The sequence below is a fragment of the Scatophagus argus genome, chromosome 21 (assembly GCF_020382885.2).
Source record: "Scatophagus argus isolate fScaArg1 chromosome 21, fScaArg1.pri, whole genome shotgun sequence".
NCBI lineage: Eukaryota > Metazoa > Chordata > Actinopteri > Scatophagidae > Scatophagus > Scatophagus argus.
Window position 1 is genome coordinate 750535 of NC_058513.1, and position 25002 is coordinate 775536.

Sequence of the window (25002 nt, forward strand, 5' to 3'; positions counted from 1 at the left end):
CATTCACAGCAGAGGAAAACCATGGTGCTGTTTCCTGTTTGATAAAGCTTATAGTTAGTGCTGGCCTAGGCCAGCCCCTAGTTATGCTGCTATAGGCTTAGACTGCCGGGGGCCCTCCCATGATGCACTGAGCTCTTTCTTCCTCTCCCTCTCCTTCTGCACACATTTATGTCCCATTAATGCATATCACTAACTCAACTTCTTCCCCGGAGTCCTTGTGCTTTTAATAAAGTTGTCTTGTCTTGTCCCGCAGGTTCCTATCGATCGTGATTGGACCTCCTGCTGCGGTCCTGCTCGAAACCTACTGCGATTACTACTGTTTAGTCATAATCTGATTTAATTCTGTTACGACTCTGTACAGCTACTACTATTATTATTGTTACTACTATTGTGATCAAAATCACCATAATACCTTCTGTATGCTTCATTGTCATTATCATTATCTAGATTTCCGATACTTCTGGTATTATTACTGCTGCTATGCATCTCTGGTGGTGTGCTCCTTCTCTCACACCCCACCCCCTCTCCCTCTCTCTCTCTCTCTCTCTCTCAACCCAACCGGTCAAGGAAGATGGCCGCCCATCTTGAGCCAGGGTCTGCTCCGAGGTTTCTGCCTTATAAAAGGCAGTTTTTCCTTGTCACTGTCGCCAAGTGCTTGCTCAAGGGGGAATGTTGGGCTCTCTGTATTACAGTTTAATTAAAGTTTGGTCCAGACCTGCTCTAATTAGAAAGTGTCATGAGATAACTTTTGTTGTGAATTGGCGCTATATAAATAAACTGAATTGAACTGAATTGAATTGTTTGTGTTATTTTCATTTCTATGCACTGTGTGCTTGTAGTGCTTGTAGTTTTGGTGTTTGGAACTGTGGTGGTCCTGTGGGGGCATAGACCGCATCCAGCTTTGCCATTATCCCAGTAGTGGCAGCTCTTAGAGGGCAAAGCCTAATAGAAGATTGGCTACGTATGGTAAATTCTATGAGAATAAGAGTAGCACCATAAGCTGTGGGCCCCATTGTTTTTCCCATCTACATCAGCTGCAGAAAAAGATCTCAGTTCACACAGGGCTTATATACTGTGACAACACACCCGAGGGAGGCCCAGTGCACAGCACAAAGGGCCAAAGAGAGAATCTTCACCTTTGTACATGCAACAGCAACAGCTCTTACAGGGCTATGTCTACACTTATAAATTCTGGGCTTACCATATGTAACTAACAGGGTGTGTGTGGAGGGGATCACTTAAAAAATGTACAACTTACAAGCTTACATACTTAAAAACCATTAGTAATGCAGGTAGAAAAGATTTGGCTAACACACACACACACACACGCCTTACCAAGTGCTCTGAGTGTGTCACTAGGTATGTTGTTCCCTGCCATCTCCAGCTGCACTATGCTCTTGTTCTTCTGCAGAGCCTCCAGAAGAGACCTGCCACCCAGCAGACCAATGTTGTTCCACCTCAGATCTGCAAATGCAGTCAGTGACAAAGCCAGAATGGACCATCAGTTAGACAGGCAAGACACACCAGAAAATAGCAAGGATTTATCTTTACATCTCCAGGTTATGGATTAGATTTATAATTCTCCACATTTGTTCAGCTCAGAAGCAGACATATTTATGTCCATGTATGTCCCTGGTTGTTGTGAGGCATCAGTCAACTTTAACCCCCCTCCCAACCACTGCATGAATAATAAGTAAAGCAAATGATTATTCACTTTTATAGGGAAATAGCTTATTGAATGAGTTTTCACATGGCAAAAGCTGCAAATTTTGATAATTTCACAAGGCCATTTAAGTTCACCAGAAAAATCACTGATTCCATGACTTGGCCAAACTACAAGAAACCCATGTACATGTATGACAAGTACCGTATACACTATGGTAACATCTTATCAAGTTTAAGCTAAATTGGCTGTTTATTTAATTGAATTCAACTGAAATAAATCCAACTTAATCCAATCCAACTCAACTATAAACAATTACATTATACAGTATCTGTATATAAATGAATAAAATGAAGTAATAAAATGATTAAATCTGCTGGATTTCAGCGAGAAACAATATAAATTTGTTAATATGCTTGGTGCTTCATACTTCAAAGTTATGCAGAGCACTAACATCGACCTGAAAGTTCATTTATGATACTTGATCACAATTTAAATTGTAGTCACACTTACACATTATGCTCAAATTGCTCTAATAAGTGGCACAGCCAACTGTTGTATTTCACAGTAAAGCGTGCGTGACCTCCCAGGACATAACCTGTCCAACTGCTGACAACTTAGTCATAAAATGTTTTCACAAAAAATAAACAGCTTAATATCACTGTATTGCACTGTGTGTCACCTAGGACTTCCACTGCGTTGTTGCGTTTAAGTGCCAGTGCAAGCTCAGATGCTCCATGGTGGTTGATCTGATTGTTGCGTAGGTCCAGTTGTGTCAACACGCTATTGGAGGCCAAACCCTCACAAAAGATTGAGAAGGCTTCATCCCACACCCCCAAAGCGTTCCACTCCAACACCAGCCTGCAACAGTATTAACAAGTTTTAAGCAGTGTGTTAATCAGGACACTGTTCTCTGTTGTAGAAATCAATAGATAGATAGATAGATAGATAGATAGATAGATAGATAGATAGATAGACAGATAGATAGGTAGGTACTTTTTCGATTCTGAGTGAAATTCAGTATCCAGTAGCATCAGTACAAAGACAAAAAACATAGAGCAGCATGCAGTAAAGTATTTAAATGATCAAATACTAAAATATAAAGTATGAAAAAGAAGAAAAAAAATGTAGAATATTGAAAAAATTAAAAACAACACCACAATAAAACAATAAAACAGTATGGCACGCAAACAATTACTGAGTGATAATGTGATAAATGAATAAAGTGATAAATAAATAAAGTTGTCTTGATAAAGTGATGAAGGAAATGTGCAATTTGAAAACATCCAGTGACACAGTCTAATTCTTCAGTCTAATTACTGTGATTTTGGAGTATTTCTGGGGGAATTTTCCCCATTCATGCAGTAGAGCACTCCTGAGGTCAGGAACTGATGTTGATGCTGATGTTGAACAAAAAGGCCTGGCTAGCAGTCAGTTTCAGGTCATCCCAAAGGTGTTCAATGGGGTTGAGGTCAGGATTCTATGTAGGCCGGTCAAATTTTTTAAGAACTCATCCAAACATGTATTTATGCATCTTGCTTTGTGCACTGAGGCACAGTCATGCTGGAACAGAAAAGGGTCTTAACAAACCTGTTGCACCAAAGTTGGAGGCATAGCATTGTTCAAAATGTCTTGGTATGCTGAAGCATAAAGATTTCCCTTCATTGAAAGTAAGGGGCTCAGTCCAGCCTCTGAAAAGCAACCCCACCCCAATACTTTTGTCTACATAGTGCATATACATCATATATTCAATTGATAGACATGGTTTCTTTGTATGGCTATTTACGTGAAGCACATGGTCAACCACTGACAAATGCCTTGCATTCTTTTTTTAGGCAATTTCACCTGAATTGCTTAAATTAAGATTATGTCTTAAAATGTGATTCACTGAGTTTAACAATGAAAATAATAATGATTAGAAAAGTTTAAATTTTATTATAAATTAACATACAAAACAAAGAAGACAATTTGTAAAGTTCAGAGGATTTGGTCAGAAAAGTTTTTTCTTGACCTTAGAAATCATTTGACAAAATCATCTAACTCAAGGTCCCCTTATTAGCTTCCTCCTCAGCTTTCAAGCACATCTCAGGGTCTCCATCAGTAATTCTCACATGAAGAGCATTGTTCTCACCTACGCAGAGTCTTGTTCCGTGCCAACAGCTTTCCCAACACCTCAGCCCCTTTGGACCTTAAGTTATTTCCCTGTGAAGAATATTTTACATCACCCGACTATCTACTGTATGCATGACTCTTGAAAGGAAATCCTTTAGTGACTTTGAATCAGATTACCTTCAAATCCAGAACTTTTACAGCTATGTTGTCAAACAGTCCAGTCAGCAGTTCTTTGGCACCTGACAGTGACACATAAGGATCACAACACATACTGTTGTACATGATGCTATACTCACTGTCATCAAATCCCAGAGCCAAAACCAGCACCAACAAGGAGTCAGTCCTATTAACATGTATTGTGTGTGCATCCATATCTTCTTCCTCTTTCCCACCATGGGCTTTGGAGCTTAGAGCCACAGACAGGGTAAAGAAGCCACAAAGTATTAAAAGACAGACTAACGCATTGTTGACTTTGGTCCTTGAATTGAATTTATTGAAGAAAGAAAATTGAATAATGGCAGCTTTATTGCTTAAATATTAGACATTGCATTGCATTGGATGTGTTTGCAGCAGCTACTTAACACTGGTTTCAGCAAAGGGTTACAAGTAGTATTAACAACCACTTGTCAGAAACCAGCACTTTTATGGCCCTGGTAAATGGCCAAACCACTGCACCAGTTAAGGTTATCCATGTAGAAGAAAAAAAAAATGATTTTATATATTTATATGCATGCAAATGGAACATGCTCTTGTGCTTAGCAACTTACCATAAGATACACCAGAATATACTTAACCTGTTTGTGGAGTTTAATAGCTACTCACCTTCCTCACTGAGCATGCAGTCACTGAGTGACAGCTCTGTCAGGACCGTATCTTTCTGGAATGCCCTGGCAAGCACAGAGCAGGTTTCTGCAGACAGACTCTGTCCGCTCAGGTCCAGTCTGGAACCCTGAGCAGCCTTGCTCTCCTTGAGCTGAGCCACAACCCCCTGCTGAGGCTCCACACCTCTCTCCTTACACAGACACAGGTATGTCTTCCTGAAATCCTCCATTCTGGCCGACCTGCCTCTTTTTCATGTATAACGCTGTTTTCCTGTCCTCTCTCTTTCCACCTTGACCTGGAGAAAAAAGGCTGAATTTACAAACAAAGGATACACAATAATAATAATAATAATGACTTTATTTATATAGCAGAACCAAAGTGCTTAACAACCAGTTAACCAGAAATACAAACCAAACTAATTAATCGTTAAATGTAAGAAATTGAAAATTTAAAACAAATAAGATAAAAAGACAGTAAAAACACGTACATTACATTACATTAAATAAAAGCCAGTCTATAAAAATGTGTTTTAAGAAGTGACTTAAAAGAAGTCACCGACCTTGCAAGCCTCATCTCCTTGGGCAGGTTGTTCCAAAGCCGAGGAGCCCTGACTGCAAAAGTCTGGTCACCTTTAGGCTTTAACCTCGACTCTGGAACAACCAGGAGGGCCCCAACCAAGGATCTCAGGCTGTGGGCTGGCTCATATGAGGTCAACAACTCAGACCCAGACCCAGATGTGCTTTGAAAGTGATCAGTAAAATCTTAAAATCAATTCTAAAAGGAACTGGCAGCCAGTGGAGGGAGGTTAGGATACGGGTGATGTGATGATGTCTGTTAAACCAGTGAGAAGCCAAGCGTCTGCACTCTGAACTAATGTGAGAGGGACTTATGGAAAATACCAGACAGAAGACAGGTGCAGTAGTGTGACCTGGAGAAGATGAAGACGTGGATGACCTTTTCCAGGTCAGACGAATAATACACCTAGATTTCAGGCAGTGAGTTTTTGAGTTCTGAGGATGTGGGTGGTTAAACAATATGATTTCTGTTTTTGAGTTGTACAAAGTTTTGAGCCATTCAACAGTTTATATCACTAAGACAGTCAACAGCAGCAGTTAGGCGCCTTGGTGGGCTGTGATGACTGCAAAAGTTCTTTCTAGAAGATAAGAACAAAACCATTGAAGCGCAGTGTCCCTGGATGCCCACGCGGGTCTGCAGAAGGTCATTTAAAATTTTGTGATCCACAGTATTAAAAGCTGCACTAAGATCTAAAAGAATTCAAACAAAGCTCACTTCACTGTAAATTGTTACAGTGCAAGGTCTAAACCTGCCCTAATTGGAAAGCGTCATGAGACAACATTTGTTGTGAACTGACACTGTATAAATAAACTGAACTGAAAATTGAAACTGTCAGCTGATAAAAGAAGGACATTGGTCACCCTAAAGAGGGCAGTTTCTGTGTACTGTTCTGAAACCAGAGTAAAATTTTTCAAAGAAGTAATTTTGACACATAAAGCGTAAAAGCTGGGCTGAAACCACCTTTTCTAAAACTTCAGACAAAAGTGGGAATTTTGAAATTGGTCTAAAATTACTAAAAACTGAGGGATCAAGGTTAAGTTTCTTTAAAAGAGGTTGCACCAGAGCACCACAGCCTGTTTGAAAGCAGAGGGAACCATTTTCTAAGGAGTTATTTATAATCAATAAGATAATAGGACCAATACAGTAAAAAAAAACCTCTTTGAGAAATTTAGTGGGAGTAAAATCAAGACTGCACGTGGTTGGCTTAATGTGTGTCACGACCTCTGCTTGAAAAGGTAGTGAAACTGTCTTAAAATTAATTAATTAATTAATCTGCAACTTTTAAAAATATACTGTGGTAACTGTGAAGATGTTAAGATCTCCTTTCATCAACCATCCTACAAAATTCAGAACATCCCTGTTTTATAATGTACAGTAACATTACTACACTGATGAAACCCAGTTATATGCCCCATTAAAATCCACTAATCATAGCAGCTTAACAAAGCTTAGCAAAACTTTTAAGCACTGACATGAAGTCTCTGTAACGGACAGTAGGGCTAATCATCTGGAGATATCCCACCCAAGACATCTCTGATCTAACCTAAAACACTCTTCAAACACAGCTTCAAGTTACACTCATTCACAACAATCAGTTAACTAACAGCATCACTGAAAAACAACTCAATAATGTAATCTATAACAGTTGTTGCAAGCAAAAACTAGAACTGACCTTGCAAAAACTCTATTGTGTTAAATGCCATCAAAATGGAAGCAGTTAGAGCATATTATGATGAAAAACACATTTGCCGTAACATAAAGGAACATCTTCCAAAACACCATAAGAATCACCTTTTCAATTCGCAAACATCCAGCCGAAGAGGCACAACATGTTGATAAGAAATTTACAAGACTTTAACGACTGATTTTTCAGTGTTAGCTAGTTTGGCGGAAGGAGGTTTTGTGACACAAAGGCGTTAAATTAAATGAATTAATCAGCTGCAGTGGAATAGTGTGTGTGCGCCGAATCAAAATATTGATTCTTTTGATTTAGAAAAGGAAAGGTATTGTCTTTAATTTTACAATATACGTTCGACAAACAAGCGCGCGTTTTATTCTCAAATCTTGAATACGAGTTACGCGTAACGTTATCATTACAATATCTCCATGCGATTCGAAGTCTGGTACAGGGACTATCAAATTGTAAACCGTCGTGTAAATTCAGGAAGTCTAAAAACAGTAACGTTAACTGATAAAAAAAACACGGACCTCAGCGAATGCAGTACAAATATGTTCCCGGTAGTTATTGTTGATGTAAACAGCACCGTTGGCAGACCAAGGAAGCGAAGCAGCAAAGTAACTAGGAAGTGTGTTCAGGCACAGTGCATCTTGGTCAACGTAGTTTCCAAAGTGTAGCCACAAGCATCGTCCAGGGTTGGGATAACTAACAGCCAACTAAAAACTGAACCCCCCCCCCCAGTCCAGAAAACACGTGGTTATTTTATGAAATACTATATAATGTTGTGTTACTTTAGCTTGGACCTCAAATAGGATTTTTTTTATTAACTCGTTCAACCAGCAGGGGGGGCGGTACACAACACAACTCACTAAGCCGCAGTTGGTATCTACGTAGAAGAAGAAGAATACAACAAGCATGGCAGGAAAGATAAGTAACAGTGCAGCTCCAATATCCAGTTCCCTGTCTAAACTTCAGTCTTTAAATGGATTGTTTGCGATATATAAAAAACGAGGACCTACATCTGCAGACGCGTTAAATGCACTCAAAGAAGCTTTACTCAAAGGTAATCGGATATGGGGCAGAATCACGAAAGAAGCCTAAGGTCATTTGTTTAAGCTAACAGTTAAATATTTTTTGTGTCACTTGTCTTCCAGAAGCTGCTGTACAAAACCCAAATCCGCGAAAGAGGAAGAAGCAGTGCCTGAAGATGGGGCACGGAGGGACGCTGGACAGCAGTGCCAGTGGGGTGTTGGGTAAGCGGCGTGTCGCATCTGCGTCCACGTGCCTCTGTTGTCATTTCTGCTTTGGTTGGGTTGTAGCTGAGCAGATAGCAAAGGAAAGTCCCACCCAAACACTTAGCCTCTTATTAAACGGCGACTAGTGATACACCGTGTGATATTGCTCCAAGGGCATACCGTTGGTAGTGATGCCAGGGCAGAGTTACCTCTGTTCATAAGGATGCAGCCATCACAGGTTATGTGTAGTGTAGTAAAACCTTGACTTTTGGTTGCTCTAAACTGTAAACAAGAGTGTTAAAGGATAGGTTTACATTTTTTCACATTTGTCTTTAAACAGTACTCACCTGCTCACATGTTACTGCAAAGCGCTGTTGGTCTTTTTAATCACTTCTTCTGTTCATTTGAGAATCCCTGATGAAAACTAGTACCATTGAACAAAATCCATAGTTTTGTATTTATGATTTAAAAATTATTCTACAGTTCTGTCAAAGATAAAATAAAGTGGGTATCTTCCATCCATCCATCCATTTTCTATACCGCTTATCCGTCAGGGTCGCGGGGGGAGCTGGAGCCTATCCCAGCTGACTACGGGCGAGAGGCGGGGTTCACCCTGGACTGGTCGCCAGTCAATCACAGGGCTCACACACAAAGACAGACAACCACACAGTCTCACACTCTCACCTAGGGGCAATGTAGAGTAGCCAATTAACCTAATGTGCATGTTTTTGGTATTGTGGGAGGAAGCCGGAGAACCCGGAGAAAACCCACGCAGGCACAGGGAGAACATGCAAACTCCACATAGAAGGGCCCAGACCGGGATTCGAACCTGGAACCCTCTTGCCCTCTTAAATGTTTGCTATGAGGCGACAGTAACCACTGCACCACCGTATCTTCCAATGATTCGCTTTGTGTGTCCTCTATAGTCGCCCAAAACAGACAAAAGAAACCGTGGCTGTAGAGATGGCCTTTGACATTTTTTGCCTTTTTAGCAGCCGCCGCAGGTTCTCCGAGAGACATTTGGAGGAAGGGTTAGGTGAAGTACAGTATATTCAGCTGATTACCATTTGCAAACTCACTGGAGCTTATTGCAGCGCCATTACCAGAATTTTAGAAATACTAAAGTCCAAATTCCCCCTGCTGCAAACACACCCCATTAAGGCAAATTTGAGTAGGCACCAGACATTTTAAATGTTTAAATGTTGATATTTATTTTGCTATTTAGTTGTCTTTGCTTGTCTTCTTTCTTAAATTCTATAATCTGTTCTATATGTTCTACTTTGTCTCCTTCCATGAAGGAGTAAATGCTGTTTGAAAGAATTCTCCACTCTACCAGGAATATAACTCTTCCTGGTGAATACTGGATGAATACTACCTAACTGTATTATGTTAATTAGTTTATAGTTTGAAATTAATGTGATGCAATTGCTCTGACTACAATTGATCACACTGACTCTTTACATTATCAGAATTATCCCCAGTTTGCCACAAAGGACATAACCTCAGTGTCTTCAGTAGCAGCTGCAGTCCTGGTTTATGACACGAGATACATGAGCACAAAATATATGAAATATATAAAAATGTTTGTTTGGGTTTTTTAACTATATCAGAAGGCTAGGAATGGTTTATGATTAGGTGATTCTCATCAACTTGAACTTGAGCAATACCATTATCCTCACACAGCAATAAAATTGTAATAATCAGCATGTTGTTAGAGTTGTGTAACATGATTTTACTGATGGGTGTAATGAACACTGACACCTCTAGGGGATGCTAGCAAAAGTTTGGACATCTTATTCTGTCATTGCCTGTTTCTTTCAGTCGTTGGTGTTGGAAACGGCACAAAGATGCTTAGTACAATGTTGGCTGGCTCTAAGGTGAGTTTTTTTTTTGTCATTATGTCAACAGTAAGTTAACTGTACAAAAAAAGCTTTGACGTGCTATTTCAACCAAGCAGCGAAATTGCTCTCCTGACAAAGAATGTTGCATTTCCTTTAGGACAATTCTGTTAATTCTAAAAGCATAGAAAAAAACTTGCAGATTTATTGACTGGTAAGAACTTTATTGAGCAGTTCAGCTCAAAAAGTAAATTCAGTCTTTATCCACTGAACAGTGTGTCATTGTGGTATACTCCAGAGAGCTGTTTCACATAGGACCTGTTGGGTAGCTAAGAAGCAACGGAAAACTGAAATGACCTCAGAAAATACCGATTAAAGAGACATATCATAGAATCCAAGTATATTAGGCTCAGTCTCAGGTCGCTCCTCCTACCAGATATGTCAGGCAAAGTTTGATTCTGCAGACTTTCACTGGTGACATAATGCAAGTTCCTCCACTGTGAGTACAGCCTCCAATCTGAGAAAATGTTGTCGTCTCAATAACAGTTGTGTATGTAAAAGTAAACTTGGCGGGATTTAAAGTGTAAACCTTTTACAGTCTCTACTCCTACAAGGACAAAACAAATCTAATGTGCATATTGATGCTCCTCACACAATGCCCCCATTATGGACCCTCCACAAGTTTTTCTTTCGCATCTGCCTTGTCAACTTTATTTCAGTAATTCCGTATAAGTGGGGTATGATTTGCTTTTTGTTTCCAGAAATATGTTGCTGTCGGAGAATTGGGTAAAGCAACAGATACGCTTGATGCCAGTGGGACTGTGATTCTGGAGAAAGACTTTGGTAAGTATTGGAGTACAAACTACATCGTTCATCCCCTTCAGCAGGCTAAGCTGTGTTCATACCTCTTTCTCTCTGCATTTCTTTTGTCTTTTGTCTCTTTCATGTTATGTGTGCCCACAGAACACATAACCAGATTGGACTTGGAGGAGAAGTTGAAAGCTTTCACTGGTGAAATAATGCAAGTTCCTCCACTGTGAGTAAAGTCTCCATCTGAGAAAATGCCATCACAATGATATTTGTGTATATAAAAATAAACTTGTCAGGATTTAATTTGTAGATCTTTTGTAGCCTCCACTCATATAAACACAGAACAAATCTAAAGATGATGCAGCTTTATGGACCCTCCACAAGTTTTTCTTTTGCACCGCCCTTGTCAACCTTCTGTACTTAGAAAGTTGCTATATTTACAGTTCTTAGCATAAATCCATTTTATTTTGGTCATCCTGTGAACTGTACTTAGATATATCAATAAATAGCCTTCATTGTCATTGTATATACATTCAGTGAAATTGGAATTGCTACTATGTGGTGCAAGTAAAAACACAGCACATTTGATAAACATACGACAGAGTTGCAAATAAACACAAAATAAAAACACAGGACTTTGATAGAACTACAATACTGAATAAAAATTCACCCAAGTTGGGCTAAGATGGCGGCGTGCATGAATGCAGCGGCTTTATGCTATGCTCTGGAGCCTTGCTCACGAGATACGGTCAGCTATAACAGACTGACACTATGGCGTATGCTGTAGACAGTAGTACTGTTAAGAGGAAGAAGCCTTGGGAATCTGATGATTCCATAACCCAGGCTCGTGTTTTCCAGATGGTTAATGGTAAAATTCGTTCCCTCATACATCTCTCTGGAAACCCAGCAACAAAAGCCACTTATCGAGTCACTTAGTTTGACTTAAAATTACTATTAGTCAAAGGTTTGGTATCGACTGTGATCAGCTGTGTGGCATCCAAAGCAATATGAATAAGTTTGTTAAGATGCAGCTGCTGCTTTGATCAGAGTTGTTGTCTCCACATGCAGGTTTGATTGGATGTTGCACCACCTTGTGTTACAGTGCTCAGAGATGCAAATGGCTAAAATAGCCTGTAGCGATTTTGTCTTTTCATTTTTCCATTCATATAACTTCACTTCAAATTAATATGGTTAAATGTTAAAGGCCTTTTTACATAAGGCACACTGTCAGGTGCAGTTTAATTAACAGTTTAATCAAACTCAAGGTTTCTAAGGATATTTAATTACTTCTAGTCTCTAGAAATAAATAAGTCATGTATGCTTTTTGTGTTCGGGTGCAGTGAACCTTGCAGCTTCTAGAGTTGACTAGCAGGGCTTTAGATAGACTTAAATATCTGGTTGGAGAAGCGGCTTGTGATCGGAGGGTCGCTGGTTCAATTCCCCCACCGGACGGGCAGGAAAAGTTTGGGTGTGGTGGAGTGATTAATGAGAAAAAAATGTCTCCGCCCTCCGTTAGCCGGCTGATGTGCCCTTGAGCAAGGCACTTAACCCCCAGTTTGCTCTAAGTCCACTGCTCCTGTGTGTTTCACTGCATGTAATTTATATATTTTACATTTTATTTGTGTACTGCCAATAAAACTGATTCTTCTTCTTCTCTGTAATTCTGCACATAACAATTTTTTTACTACAGCTTCTCTTTCCAATAAAGACAGGAATCTTCAGTAAGTTGTCATTTACAGATTTTCTGTCATTTCAGGTACTCGGCACTGAAAAAGGACGGCCAGCGTCTGTCTGTCCTACTGAAGCAAGGCCACAAAGTTGAGGCCAAACCAGCCAGACCAGTCACTGTGTACAACCTGAGCCTCCAAGAGTTCAAGCCTCCTCTCTTCACTCTGGGTTAGCACATGTTGCCTGTTGCAGTATTTCTTCCTTCCCCTATGTAAACTACCTTCTGAATTTCTGGTGTTTAAGAAGAAGAAGAATCTCTTTATCGCTTTATTGGCAGTATATATATTTTTACATACACACACTGAATTCGTCTTCTGCATTTAACCCATCCTTAGTTGAACACACACATGCAACACCTGGCAAATTACATGCAGTGAAACACACACAGGAGCAGTGGGCAGCATCAAGCACCCGGGGAGCATATTGGGGGGTTAAGTGCCCTGCTCAAGGGCACATCAGCCGGCTAATGAAAGGGGGGGCATTTTTTGCATTAATCACACTCAAATTTTTCCTTAAAAAAAAAAAGTTTAAAATATAAAAATATAAAAATTTTGAGTATCATTCTCTACAGTTTTCCTCTTTTTTTTTGATGTTGAATTACGCATTGACACAAGCAGAATTGTTTTATTTCTGTAACAGATATTGAGTGCGGTGGAGGATTTTATGTCAGAAGCTTGGTGGATGACCTGGGAAAAGGTGAGATTCATTTAGTCTTGTTTCACCATTTCCTCTTCAGCGCATTTATGGAAAAGTCAATAAACTAAACCAACAAATCACAACCCTACTAACAGTTAATCATGAGAATAATCACTGCATGTGTGCTGCAGCTTTGTCATCTTGCGCTCATGTGAAGGAGCTGACCCGGACCAAGCAGGGTCAGTTCACCCTGGAGGAGCACGCCTTGCACGAGGAGCACTGGACACTGGAACACATCCTGCACTCTCTGCAGCCCTGCTCCCAATCAGAGCAGGCTGTGCCCTGTAAAAAACCACCGGGAGCTGACATCTGACGAAACACCCCAAACAGGACCCAAAGTGAAAGTAACATGTTGGGATCGATGTCAGTTTCTTGGTTAGTCGTGACTCACCCTCAGAGAACATTCTACCTAAACGTGTCAAGTTTTCCTGAACAAATGGTGACAAGTTGAGGCAAATGTCAAAACCATTGTTGGTTTGGAATGCAGTGGACTTATTTAAGTTTGAGTTAAATTTGTAAATAATTCTGCATTTGGAAAGGACAGCCGCTCTTCCTCCCCAACCTCTATCTTCGTTTGTTATTTCTCCTGGAGAATCAGTTGATAGGAACGTCGCAGATGATGCACACATCTCACAGTGTAGATTATTTCCACTATATGTAAATGTGTACTGATGTTCTGTGTTTGGGAAGATTGCTTGTCAGCTCATGCCACAAACTTCAGCCAGTATATCTAAGACAATCGCTAGATGTCACCTTGCCTCACCAGCCTCAGAGTATATTCAACAGAGAAACCGTGAGATTTTGTATGATTTGTGCTGAAACAATTCAAAAAAATTGCACCCTTTTTAAGCTGAAATCTTCACTGTAGCTGCAAAGCTAAACGTGCTAATGCACACCTTACCTGAAGTGGGTACACAAGCTCCAACACACCTCCATACGCTGCTGGATGAGATCAGTTTCAGTCTGTTGCAGGTTTCCAGGCGGCAGGTAAACTCTCAGATGTGCAGCGAGTAGCGAGTTTTGATCTTGCCTAGCGCCTCGTACACTCGTTCAAGCTTGTGTAACCACTTCATAAGGAGTATGTGCTTTTAGCTTCACAGCCAAAGTGAAGGTCTTTGCTTTAAAAAAAGTGTAAACGACGTCAAATTTTCAAATCAGTTTGGGATGTTTGGGCTCTGCAGACTTCATTTGTGAGCTGTTTTATGGGGTTTTGCTGTTGTTGTTTTTATTTTAAAACAAGAGCCCAGTTGTTCTGGAGAATGTGGCAAAGCTGTTTTACAGTGAACCTCCAGAAATGTTTTGTGGGGGGGGGCTGGGCTGGCCTGAGAAGATAATGACTGAATTTTGATTTTTGGATGAACTTTTCCTTTAAAATAGTTTCTATTTGCCGTCATATTAGTGTGGAATCATGACATGTTATGATACTTGATATTGACTGCATGATGAAAAGGAGTATTGTGATATATTTTGTAGCCGTGAAGTCTTCATCTAGACACAGTCTTCCATTAGATGAAACACACGTAGTTCCACCTACTGTAGCAGTGCTGAATACTACACATGCAGGTAAAACACATATATATTTGTAGTTTTACCTGGAGATGTGTTTGTGGAGCTGTTGTGCTGTTTGGTCTAATCAGTGCTCTTAACTATGATTTTTTTTTTTTTAAGACTGCCATACTTAACTTGATCTGCTTTTGCAAATTAAATAAACATTCAAGTGAAACTAATGACATTTCTTCTTTGCTAAATACTTTCATGCCAGCATCATTTCTAACTGAGTTCATGGACTGCTGGTGAGGGAACTATTTCTTTACTAGGCATTACTGTTGCCTTTTCCTGCCCATTAGTTACGTCTTCTTTGTTCTTTCACACCTTTAAGGAAACAGTTTGAAATGACAAAACCAGCTTGAGTCCCTGATAGCTGAAATCACGTACAGGAGAGGAAATAGCACAGTATTAGTTCATACCCTGTGGTTAAAGCCTGAACAGACACTGCTGGTGCAGTGGTATAATTAGGCTGTACCATGATACAGTACTGCTACACTTTATTCCATATTTCCGGTGCCACAGTAAGGAGGAGACAGTGTTCAGTTGATAAAACATGTATGGCATAGGTGCAAGTTGAGGGAGGTATGGTGATAATGTCTACATCATATCACCAAACTCTATCAAGTGATCATGGTGTGAATTGCTGAAAGCAGAATGTGGGAGCTGTCAGCCATGCCCGGCCCACTTTGAGTGGAGGACTAATCACCCACAAAACGCTGACTTCGCTCTTGTAAGGCTGCTGCCATTTTGTGCTACTTGTACAACCAACAGTCCCCAAAAAGTTTGGATACTGTGAAAATGTAAATAAAACAGATGCGATCATTTGCTAACATTTTTGACACAGACATTATATTTATTCATGTACCTTCATTGATTTTTGTCAATATGTTAATATATATAATATAAAATATGTTCTGAATTTGATACCTGCAAAGTTGTGTACTGTTCCAAAAAACGTTTTAATTGAACCATTTTGTCTCTAAACATGGCTATGCAGCCCTACACAAGTGAAAAACTGGAACTGTGAAAAAAAAGAGTGCCATCTGTTTAAAAAAGTTGAAGATAAATATCTCATTGTACCAGAGGCAATGCAGCAGAGCAGCCTTGTGGTTACCCTGTGCGTTACAATAAACCAATCAAATCTTGCGTATCTGTGATCCTATGTTCCAGTTCATTTGGTACCAGTTAACACCGTCCATGCGTCCAGACCCCAGTATCCCAGAGAAGAATCCAGTGCACACAGAGAAGCCACGTTACAAAACAGACTCTGTGCATTATAGAAAACGCCCGTGCGCCTACCTGCCCCGTGAATGTTGGCCATAAGCCCCGCGTGTCCTCCGTGGATCTGCCCATGGCGCCAGCTGCCAAGGAGCAGCAGCAGCGCCTCTCAAGTTATCAATCGCCTTTTTGGACAGGAGTCTGACGCCGCGAGGAGCTGGCCGGATCAATGAACTGCAATGATTGTCTCAGTCCAAATATTAGCCGTTTGGTGATTTCTTTCATGTCTTCAAGGCTGCTCATAGCCCTGTTTGTTCTCTGAGTCCACTTTATCTAAATTGCAGCCGTTAGAAAGTTGGCAGTCAGCGTCGCGCGCTTTAAAGTCACATCAGAAAATCGAACCACTGGATTGTTGGTGCGCGCAGTTATCAGTGTGAAGCAATAAGCTTCCTCTCGACGCTGAAGCGTGACTTGTGACCGTATCATTACTGAATCACCTGGTAATAAAAAAAAAAGAAAAGAACAAAATCAAAATGTCCATAACACGTGCAGCTGGAGCCTTTCGAATCAGAGGCAGCTTTTGTGGTCGGTGTAACTCTGAAACTGAGAAGTTACGAGTTATTGTTTAACACTTTGCGGAAACATGTGTGAGAGGATAAACATTCACAAAGTGAGCCATTAAGGCCATTTGCATTTATATCCATTATCGTAAGTATATCACCTCAACCGCACTGATACATGGATTTCACAGGAAAACTGCAAACATTCAAATTATGAGTTAATCACTCGCCATTCAGCTGCCCCGTTCGGGGTGTGGATTGCAGTTGGAGTATAATATTGTTAAAGATAACACTCAAAGCTGTTTGATTAGTGAAAGACCTATTTAACTCGCGTCTGGGCTGTGCGTAAAAGCAGGGCCAACGCTGAGGTCCTGTCAGCTGGACTGCTTTCTTTGCGGTGCTTTGGGGTTCCAAGCTGCAGCAGTATTTATTTATTTATTTTACTACATATGAATACCTGGGGGTTCTTCTACAGGACTGTATCTCTGATTGCATGAAGACGCCATTAAACAGCATTAAAAATATAACGTGTATAAAGTGTAAAAATAAGATGTGCGTAGCTGCACTTAATGTCTGTGAAGTTACAGTTTATGGAGCAAACCTCTGACGTCAGTGGCAGTGTATTAAGAAGTGTTAAGAGGAGCTGAGGAGGACGACTTGATGTTCATTTCCTGTGCCTGTGGGTGTGTCAGCATAGATAGACAACTGAAGGGGCCTGGCGGTCACCGGGGCCACGGGCCAGGGGCCAAAGGTGTCAGGAGGCCCTGAGCCTCCGCACAGCTTGATTGTTAAATGCATTTTTTTTAATTCAAAAGATTAATAGCTCAGTCAGAAGTGTAACAGTGCATATTGTTCTGTTTTTGTTCATTTTGTCCTAATACAGTTGCACACTGGGTGCATGCCACAGTATAAAAATCAGTAATATGCTGCGACTATGTTTGACAACAAAATAACGGAGAGAAACATGCACACGACGGTAATAATAATAATAATAATAATAATAATAATCCAAAAATATACAGAATAACACTGTCGAAATATCTATAGTTGACAATGCACTTTACACGGTATAAGAGCAGAGGATGTGAATTCTTCTTCCATCACTGATTTTTCCAGAATCACAGTATAGCGTTGATGTATCGCTTAATGACCAATTTGCTTACAGATCTACTTTAAATCTGTGAAAATGAATGAAACAAAAATCTTCCACGGGTTACAGGCGATACCTTAGAGACGTTATATGTATTTTATATTTATTAGATTCATCTCTATGTTTCTCTGGGAGCCAAGTTTTTTTTCCAACATTTTTCATTGTTTGGTTATTTATTCCTGCGTTCCTCATCGACTCCAGCTTTACTCAGCAGTTCCCTGGGCTTCCAATGAACACATCCCCAGCTTTTCAAAACGATGAGTTACAATGACTCAAGCTCGGGCCTCTTTTTCCGTTTTTTTAGCGCTTTCTAAGAGGAGCAAAGTGGAAAAGCGATGAGATTAAAATATGAGAGAAGTAGTTTTCTGAAGGTGTCATTTAAAAACAAAAGTCTTCTATCAGTTTCATCCTTGTATCATCACATCACTCAAACAATAGATCTCTCGGTTTGCTATGATTGGCTGTAGTGAACTGATTCTCATGAAATACCATAATCTGTTCTCTTCTGACACTGTGTGGCTTGGTTGGAGCTGAGAGCAAGCCAATCAGAAACGCCCAAGGGCCACCTGCAGGAAGTTGGCCGTCCACTTATCTCCTCCCTCCTCCTGCCTGCAGCCAGATAACAGCACAACAGTTGGATCAAGCAGCAGCTCGTCCACCACCGCAAACTGATGGACAACAAAACACTTTAACGGTCTCCTCCGCGGCCCTGACAAGCTCTGTCTTTGGTGTGTTTCGGGTGGACTCAATGAAAAGCACCAAAGTTACAGCAGATGCTTGTTAGTATGTAAAGAAGTTCTTCTGAGATACTGCCGATAAAGGGGAAGGCTGTGGGGAGAGAGAGGAGGGACGCAGCCTTCCGTTAACTTACTTCCATTGCGCAGCGACGGCAAAAGGCACCATGAGCGTCCCGCTTTACGCACCGACTCCCATCCAGCCGTCTCACCCGACACCATTCTACATCGAGAACATTCTTGGAAGAAGTGCCACCACCAGCACCACCACCTCGCCCTCGTCTTCTTCTTCATCCTCCTCCTGCTCCACTCCGATCATACCTACACCGACTCTCCCGTCGCCCAACTCCTCCTTTACAAGTCTCATCTCACCGTACCGTACGCCGATTTATGAACCCACACCGATCCACCCGGCGCTGTCTCACCACGCAGCTGCGGCGTTGACGGCGGCGACGTACGCCTCAAGCGGGACTTTCGCCAGCTCCATCTACCCTTTCCACCAGCAGCACCACCGCTCCATGGGAGAGTACGCACAGGCACTGCTGCGGCACGACCCTCTGGGTGAGTTGGGCAAGTGAGTGTTGTCTATATGTGTATGTCCGTGTATGTGTGTGAATCTATCTATCTATCTATCTATCTATCTATCTATCTATCTATCTATCTATCTATCTGTGTATCTATATGAGCAGAGAGAGAGAGAGAGAGAGAGAGCGAGAGAGAGAGAGAGAGAAATAGAGAAGGACTCTTAACTGTTAGTCACACTGTGAGTCATTTGGATTTAAGCTTTCATAAATCTAGAAATCCAGATTCCACATCTTGCATTTGATCACGTCTTGCGCATCAAGAGATTTTTTTTTACATTACATATTTTTTTTTTTATCATTTTGTGATGTTGTCATTTTCAGTGCAAAAGAAATCAAACTTGCTTGGCTGATGTGGCAGTTGTTCCTCTGCATGAAAACTTTGCTGTCTTCACAAGCCTCGTTTTCAGTGACAACGAAACCGTTTTTGCATAAGTATACCACGCTTGGCCATGCATGCATAGCGAACTCAAGACAGTCTGCAGTTACATGTCGCTTTGTGAGGGACTTTGGACGTGTTCCTTTCTCAAGTCTCAAGTCTGCGTGATGCCTGACCGTGCACACATGAGTCACATTGTTATTGTCACAGGCATACGTGGGGGCCACAATAGCAGCAGGCTTATCCATTCAGTTTGCTAATGGTGGTGGTGATAGGGGGGGGGGGGGTCCATGGCAACCTTGACTCTTTTTCCTGACTCCCATTGTTCTGAAACATCAGAGGAGCAAGTCACGGTGACTAAAACATAGCTGGGCTCTAAATCACTTGCTATTTCTCTGCTTTGAGTGTGTGTGTGTGTGTGTGTGTGTGAGTATGTGTTCATATACTGTACTTGTGAGCACCAAACTGCCCCTTCAGGGAACAAAATGATTCTAACTATATGCTGATTTTTATTTTGTCTAGCTTCTGACTCCATTGATAGAGGACTCATTATTACTCACATATCTTGTTCAAACTCATTTAAGCTTATTTCAAATTGCGGCCATCATCCTAAGGTTTTCAAAGGTGCCATGTTATCTCCGGTTGCACTCCATACAGAATAGGCTATTTTGATTTGATGCAGCGGTGCGTCTATTAAACATGTGCGCCTTGAAGGGATAGAGCTCAGGGACAGATATGGATTAGATATTTTTTTTTCATTTTATTTTTTGAGTGGTTAACATGAAATAGTTTTAGATGTTTTGTTTAGGCTGTGGTTGGGGGGGTAGAAGCATATGGTCCTCTTAAGTATAGTGTGACAAGCGGAGCGTCTGACTTCATGCCGCGCTGAACAAGCCGGGCCTTTTTCCGTTCATAGCGGAAGCCGTGGGCCTGTCGATAGGAGTAAATCTGGTTTCAGAAGCTGTTAAATGTTTTCCTGGCTCACCCCGGCCAGCCGCTTCCTCGGGAGCTCGCTGCACGCTGCTGATTATTTTATCGACATCCTCAATACAGACATATTCAGGAAACACTCGGCCTCTGATAGCCCGGGATCCGTTTTTCACATATTGTTGCACTTCCTCTGCCTGGCCAGCGAGGATGTGACTGACTTTCTTTATGGTTGGCGGAGAGAGAAGAGAGAGAAAAAATAAAGCAAACAGGCCAGCACATCAAGCCTCATGGGATTTTACCAGAAAAAAAATCAAAAATAAAAAGACTCATTTAGAAGACTTTTAAAAGTGGGCCTGGGACGATAAAAAAAGGGTAAGGTTCAGGTGACGTAGCCTATAGCAGGCCTTGTGCTGAATAAAAACAAATATGATCTATTGCCTTATAATTATTCCACACAAACATATTCAAAATAAACGGAAAAAAGGCGCAAATTAAAAATGCATTTCAGTTTTATCCCACAAAAAAAATAAAATAAAAATCAGGCTACCGGATTCACCAGATATATGTTAATATGTTAAATCACTATGAAGGCCTTTCTTTTAGCATTTACTATAGTTGGGCCCTTACAATTCTGTTAAAGCGTATTAACAATGAAAGGGGAAACAAAGTGGGAATGGAAAATAAAAACTGCTTTCGTATCTGAACAACACATCTGTAGACATAAACGTCAGGATCATTCCTTTATCTCATTCACTTCATCCGTACATTTTATAGGCTTTTATAACTAGTTCAAATGTTTAGAAAATCTTTATAATGAACATGTTCATGATAATTAAAAAGCAGGATCCTAAACAGGTAACAGAAAGAGAATTGTAAAACGGAAAGGTGAACACTGTAGCAGTACAAATATGGCTTTTTCCTCCAGGTAGATGGCTCGCTTTAGCTCATTAATTCAGGTCAGCTAGTTAATAATAAAAAGAAGCTTTTGGGGCATCTTGAGAATCAGCTCACTTCCTTTGGAAAATAGTGGCCCAAAAAAAATCCCAAAACAGTTTGGAGCCCAGCAGATGTGTATAGCGTCAGTGAGAGCAGAGGACATGTGTCTGGCGGTGGACACCATCGCCTATAATCACACCACAAAGCAGGAAGCACATGAAGCGGATATTTGGCCATAGTTTTCACTCTGTCACGACCTTCCTTAAAAGACAGCGTGCAGCAGGCCAGTTTGGCGGCCTCAGCCTCTGCTATTGTTTGTTCCAGGCCATTAAGTGCAGAGGAAACCAGACAAGACAAAAACAGCCCTGATTAGACTTCTCTCTCTCTCTCTCTCTCTCTCTCTCTCTCTCTCTCTCTCTCTCTCTCTCTCTCTCTCTCTCTCTCTCTTCTCGCAAATAAACCCGCTTGTTAAGTGTTAGGCTGCGGCGTAAACAGCAATCTGTTTCTTCTTCTCGGCTGTTATTAAGCGTGACGTGTTTTCCCACGTTTAATTCCCACGTCACTCTGCCATAGAAACGTGTGATTGTGCCATTCTGCGTGATTAGCGTGAAAAAGAAGAGCACGTCTTTATGGTATCCATTATGATGAGCCCAGATGGGGACTTATGTTTTGTTTTTCCTTCTCTAAAGGCAAACCTCTGTTGTGGACCCCCTTCATCCAGCGGCCCTTACATAAAAGAAAGGGAGGTCAGGTCCGATTCTCGAACGACCAGACCATCGAGCTGGAGAAGAAATTTGAGACGCAGAAATACCTCTCACCCCCGGAGAGGAAAAGACTGGCCAAAATGTTGCAGCTGAGCGAGAGACAGGTGAGTACGCTGTTGTTCTGTTGTGTCGAATTACGGTAAGTATTAGTATTATATAGTATGTAAGTATATGTATGTATGCAGATATGTTTCTCTCGCTCTCTCTTTCATCCTCTCTGTCCTGTCTACCTCTTCTTCCCCCCCTTCACCCAGTCGACTATCAGCAGGATGGTTCTCCCTTGTGAGCCGGGTCCTGCTCAAGGTTTCTTCCTGTTAAAAGGGAGTTTTTCCTTGCCACTGTCTGCTTGCTCGGGGGTTCAGGATCTGGGTTTCTGTAAAGCATCAAGAGACAATTTAGATTGTATAAGGTGCTATATAAATAAATTGAAATTAAATCACAAAGGCCCACTGACTATTCCCATGAAGTATTTTGGTCTCTCTGTGGGCGCGGGCAGTGCGCGCGCGTGCACAGGAGATGATGCTGCAGCCTGGCGCGTGAAAACTGCTATAGACCTATCATATTCAAGCTTTAGCCTAATGCACGTATGTTTTAAACGAAAGTCTTTGCCGGAAGTTATAATTATAGATGCATTCTACTGAAAAAGACTTGAAAATGTCTGATGTTTATAGACAGAGGTTGTGTTTATTTATATATTTATAACGAGGTGCTTCAGGTTCACTGATGATCAATCAAGGTGTGAAGGATTTTTTTTTGTTTAATCAGATGATGTGTGTGACAAAATTAGGGATTTTCAAAGCGATCGAATTAATATGTAGGGCTTTCACTTATACTGCAGAAACCCTGGCATTGTAGATATGTTTCAGCTTCCGGTCGAGCTATTTGACAAGGATCTATTTTGATAATTACAGCCGCTTGGACACGCAGCATTGTAATCAGTAAGAGTTCCAAATAATTTAGAAAAATAGCATTATAGCGGAAAATTCATCTACAGACGGATTTTAGTCTATAATCACAGTTTGACATTATTAATGAATGTTCATTATCGGTGCCATTATACAAACTGACACACTCTTGTCGTGCTTTTCTTCTCTGGATTAACGCAATTTAAGTTTAAGGCAACTGCTGGAGTTCCCAACACTTTACTGTGTAAATCCCAGGAACATGCGCACTCAGTTAAAGTGCTTATAATATTTTGTTTATTTATCGCTTTGTTTCTTCTCTATTCCCTGCTGTTGTTTCCTCAGTCAGACTCTGTTTGAAAAAACAAACAAACAAAAAAACAAAACAAAAATCAAACTCACAGGAGGAAGATAATTAGTTAACTTTCCGTTTTGTCTTTCAGGTTAAAACCTGGTTTCAAAATCGACGAGCCAAATGGCGAAGACTAAAACAGGTATGGAGAATGGAAAATACATGTGAAATATCAATGTCAAATGTTTCCGTTAGTCCTTACTGAATTATTATTAAAGAACAATATAAGCTTAACTGCATTTAAAGGGCATCTACAGGCTTTAACTCATAAAAATATTTCAATTTGCATCAGGAAAATCCTCAGGGGGGTAAGAGGGACGTTGAGGACGACAGTTCCGCCGGAAGGAGCAATAAAGGAGATGACACGAGCGAGCCTTCCGGGATGCAGAGCCCGGAGCACCGACACACGGTGCTGGGCTCCGAGCTGGCGCCGACGGGCCTCCGCGTGCGCTCCGTGTCCGCACAGCAGCCCCACACACAGCTGGACTCTGACGTGTCAGACGATTCAGACCAGGACCTGGACATAGAGGACGAGGCCGACTTAACGATGAACCCCTAGTTCGGAAGTGGATGATGAAGATGACAGGACTCCTCTGAAAGTTGAGCCGGGTTGTTTTGACAGACAGGACAAGAGACTCGATCCTGCTCTAATATACCGGCTAGAAGTAAAACATCTCACATGTCACTATCCCCCAGTGCCTTTCACACTGGGTTGTCATCTCTGTTCCAGCTGTTTCTTTTTGTACATAATGCGTGTAGTCCTTTGCTGTATTGTTGTGTTGATTGTTCGTGTGGATCGCTGGAAAGCAGCTGCAGGTCTATAGATGAATTAGTCCTGTACTGTGTGTCGTTTTGGATGATAAATGCTCTTATGGGCCACTGCCTTCAAATGTGATATTCCGTTAAATAATCAGTGTAGCGCGAATTATGTTTTGTTTGGTGTTATCTAAAATCTATTATTGTGTTATGTTTGTTGGGAAAAAATAAATTTGTCACTTTTGGTGTAGCTCAGCTGGACTTTTCGACTGTGATTTGATTTTTGTGGGGGTTTTTGTTTGTTTGTTTGTTTTTCAGAGATTTGGCAAGAAAAATTAAAAACAATAATTTATGTGAAGTTTTGAATTTTAGTGAATTATAGACCGCCTCCACAGGACTAAAATGACAAAGTGCAAGCAAATCCTATATAACTGAAAATAGTTAAGTCTTTAGACTATATTTAAACCTAATCTCTGCTTGTAAAAAGCGATGTAGCCTATTGACATACAAGCAGGTAGCTTTGTGTACTGTTGTTATTAATAATGGCAAAATATACAAACACCTAAAACTGGAGTTTTATGTGTGCACCCATAAGCACAGGAAGGATAGTTAATCTATGAAAAATATGATCAGTTTGAAAGACAAATCTGTGGTCAATATGATTTTTTTGCCTAAGCAAAATAACTTTAATTAGGTTGACAGGACACCAGGAATTTCAATTTTTAGTACAGTACTAGCATTAAAAGATACGCCTGATACATCAACACCACGGCAAAAAGGAAAAAAATGGTGGCCATACAAAATTCACTCTACTTCCTCACAAGTAAAAGGTGCTTTTCAGATTTTAGTTAGTCTAAATTAAAGTGGAATTGAATTGTAAGAAGGCTGTACTTAAATTAAGTTACTCAAAGTTTCAGAGTTCTATATTCTGATATAGTTTATGATTATGTTATAATATAATTTATTGTGGATATTTGGTGGATTATTGACACATTCATTCATATTATTGACACATTAATATGTAATTGACATTT

The 25002-nt window shown here is 40.7% G+C and overlaps 3 protein-coding genes across 6 annotated transcripts in view; 2 read left to right on the forward strand and 1 right to left on the reverse strand.

Annotated features, from left to right (window-relative positions):
- Positions 1-16422, reverse strand: part of lrrc45 (leucine rich repeat containing 45) — a 31318-nt gene extending 14896 nt beyond the window's left edge. Inside the window, exons 1-6 of one of the 4 annotated variants that reach the window (XM_046376539.1) lie at positions 16006-16422; positions 4598-4892; positions 3953-4014; positions 3795-3865; positions 2346-2524; positions 1336-1464 (exon numbers count right to left, since the gene is read on the reverse strand). In XM_046376539.1, coding sequence (XP_046232495.1) covers positions 1336-1464; positions 2346-2524; positions 3795-3865; positions 3953-4014; positions 4598-4826 — 670 coding nt within the window. In that variant the 5' untranslated portion in view covers positions 4827-4892; positions 16006-16422. The other 3 variants (XM_046376536.1, XM_046376537.1, XM_046376538.1) reach the window with 3 other exon arrangements.
- trub1 (TruB pseudouridine (psi) synthase family member 1) lies at positions 7695-14855 on the forward strand. Its single transcript, XM_046376542.1, has 8 exons — positions 7695-7914; positions 8006-8104; positions 9908-9963; positions 10686-10767; positions 10888-10960; positions 12491-12630; positions 13102-13158; positions 13290-14855. The coding sequence occupies exons 1-8, from the start codon at positions 7767-7769 to the stop codon at positions 13469-13471; spliced, it is 837 nt and encodes a 278-aa protein (XP_046232498.1). The 5' UTR covers positions 7695-7766; the 3' UTR covers positions 13472-14855.
- A 1840-nt stretch (positions 16423-18262) lies between the features above and the next one.
- On the forward strand, positions 18263-24223 carry hhex (hematopoietically expressed homeobox). Its single transcript, XM_046376541.1, has 4 exons — positions 18263-18929; positions 21884-22062; positions 23304-23354; positions 23505-24223. Exons 1-4 carry the CDS (start codon positions 18536-18538, stop codon positions 23769-23771), a joined length of 891 nt encoding a protein of 296 aa, XP_046232497.1. The 5' UTR covers positions 18263-18535; the 3' UTR covers positions 23772-24223.
- The last annotated feature ends 779 nt before the right edge of the window (positions 24224-25002 follow it).

Coding starts and splice junctions, on each gene's coding strand:
- trub1 (XM_046376542.1), top strand. CDS start 7,767: ATGGCAGGAAAGATAAGTAACAGTGCAGCTCCAATATCCAGTTCCCTG. Junction 9,964..10,685: donor CAATGTTGGCTGGCTCTAAG/GTGAGTTTTTTT, acceptor TTTTGTTTCCAG/AAATATGTTGCTGTCGGAGA. Junction 12,631..13,101: donor GCCTCCTCTCTTCACTCTGG/GTTAGCACATGT, acceptor TTTCTGTAACAG/ATATTGAGTGCGGTGGAGGA.
- hhex (XM_046376541.1), top strand. CDS start 18,536: ATGAGCGTCCCGCTTTACGCACCGACTCCCATCCAGCCGTCTCACCCG. Junction 22,063..23,303: donor TGCAGCTGAGCGAGAGACAG/GTGAGTACGCTG, acceptor TTTGTCTTTCAG/GTTAAAACCTGGTTTCAAAA. Junction 23,355..23,504: donor AATGGCGAAGACTAAAACAG/GTATGGAGAATG, acceptor AATTTGCATCAG/GAAAATCCTCAGGGGGGTAA.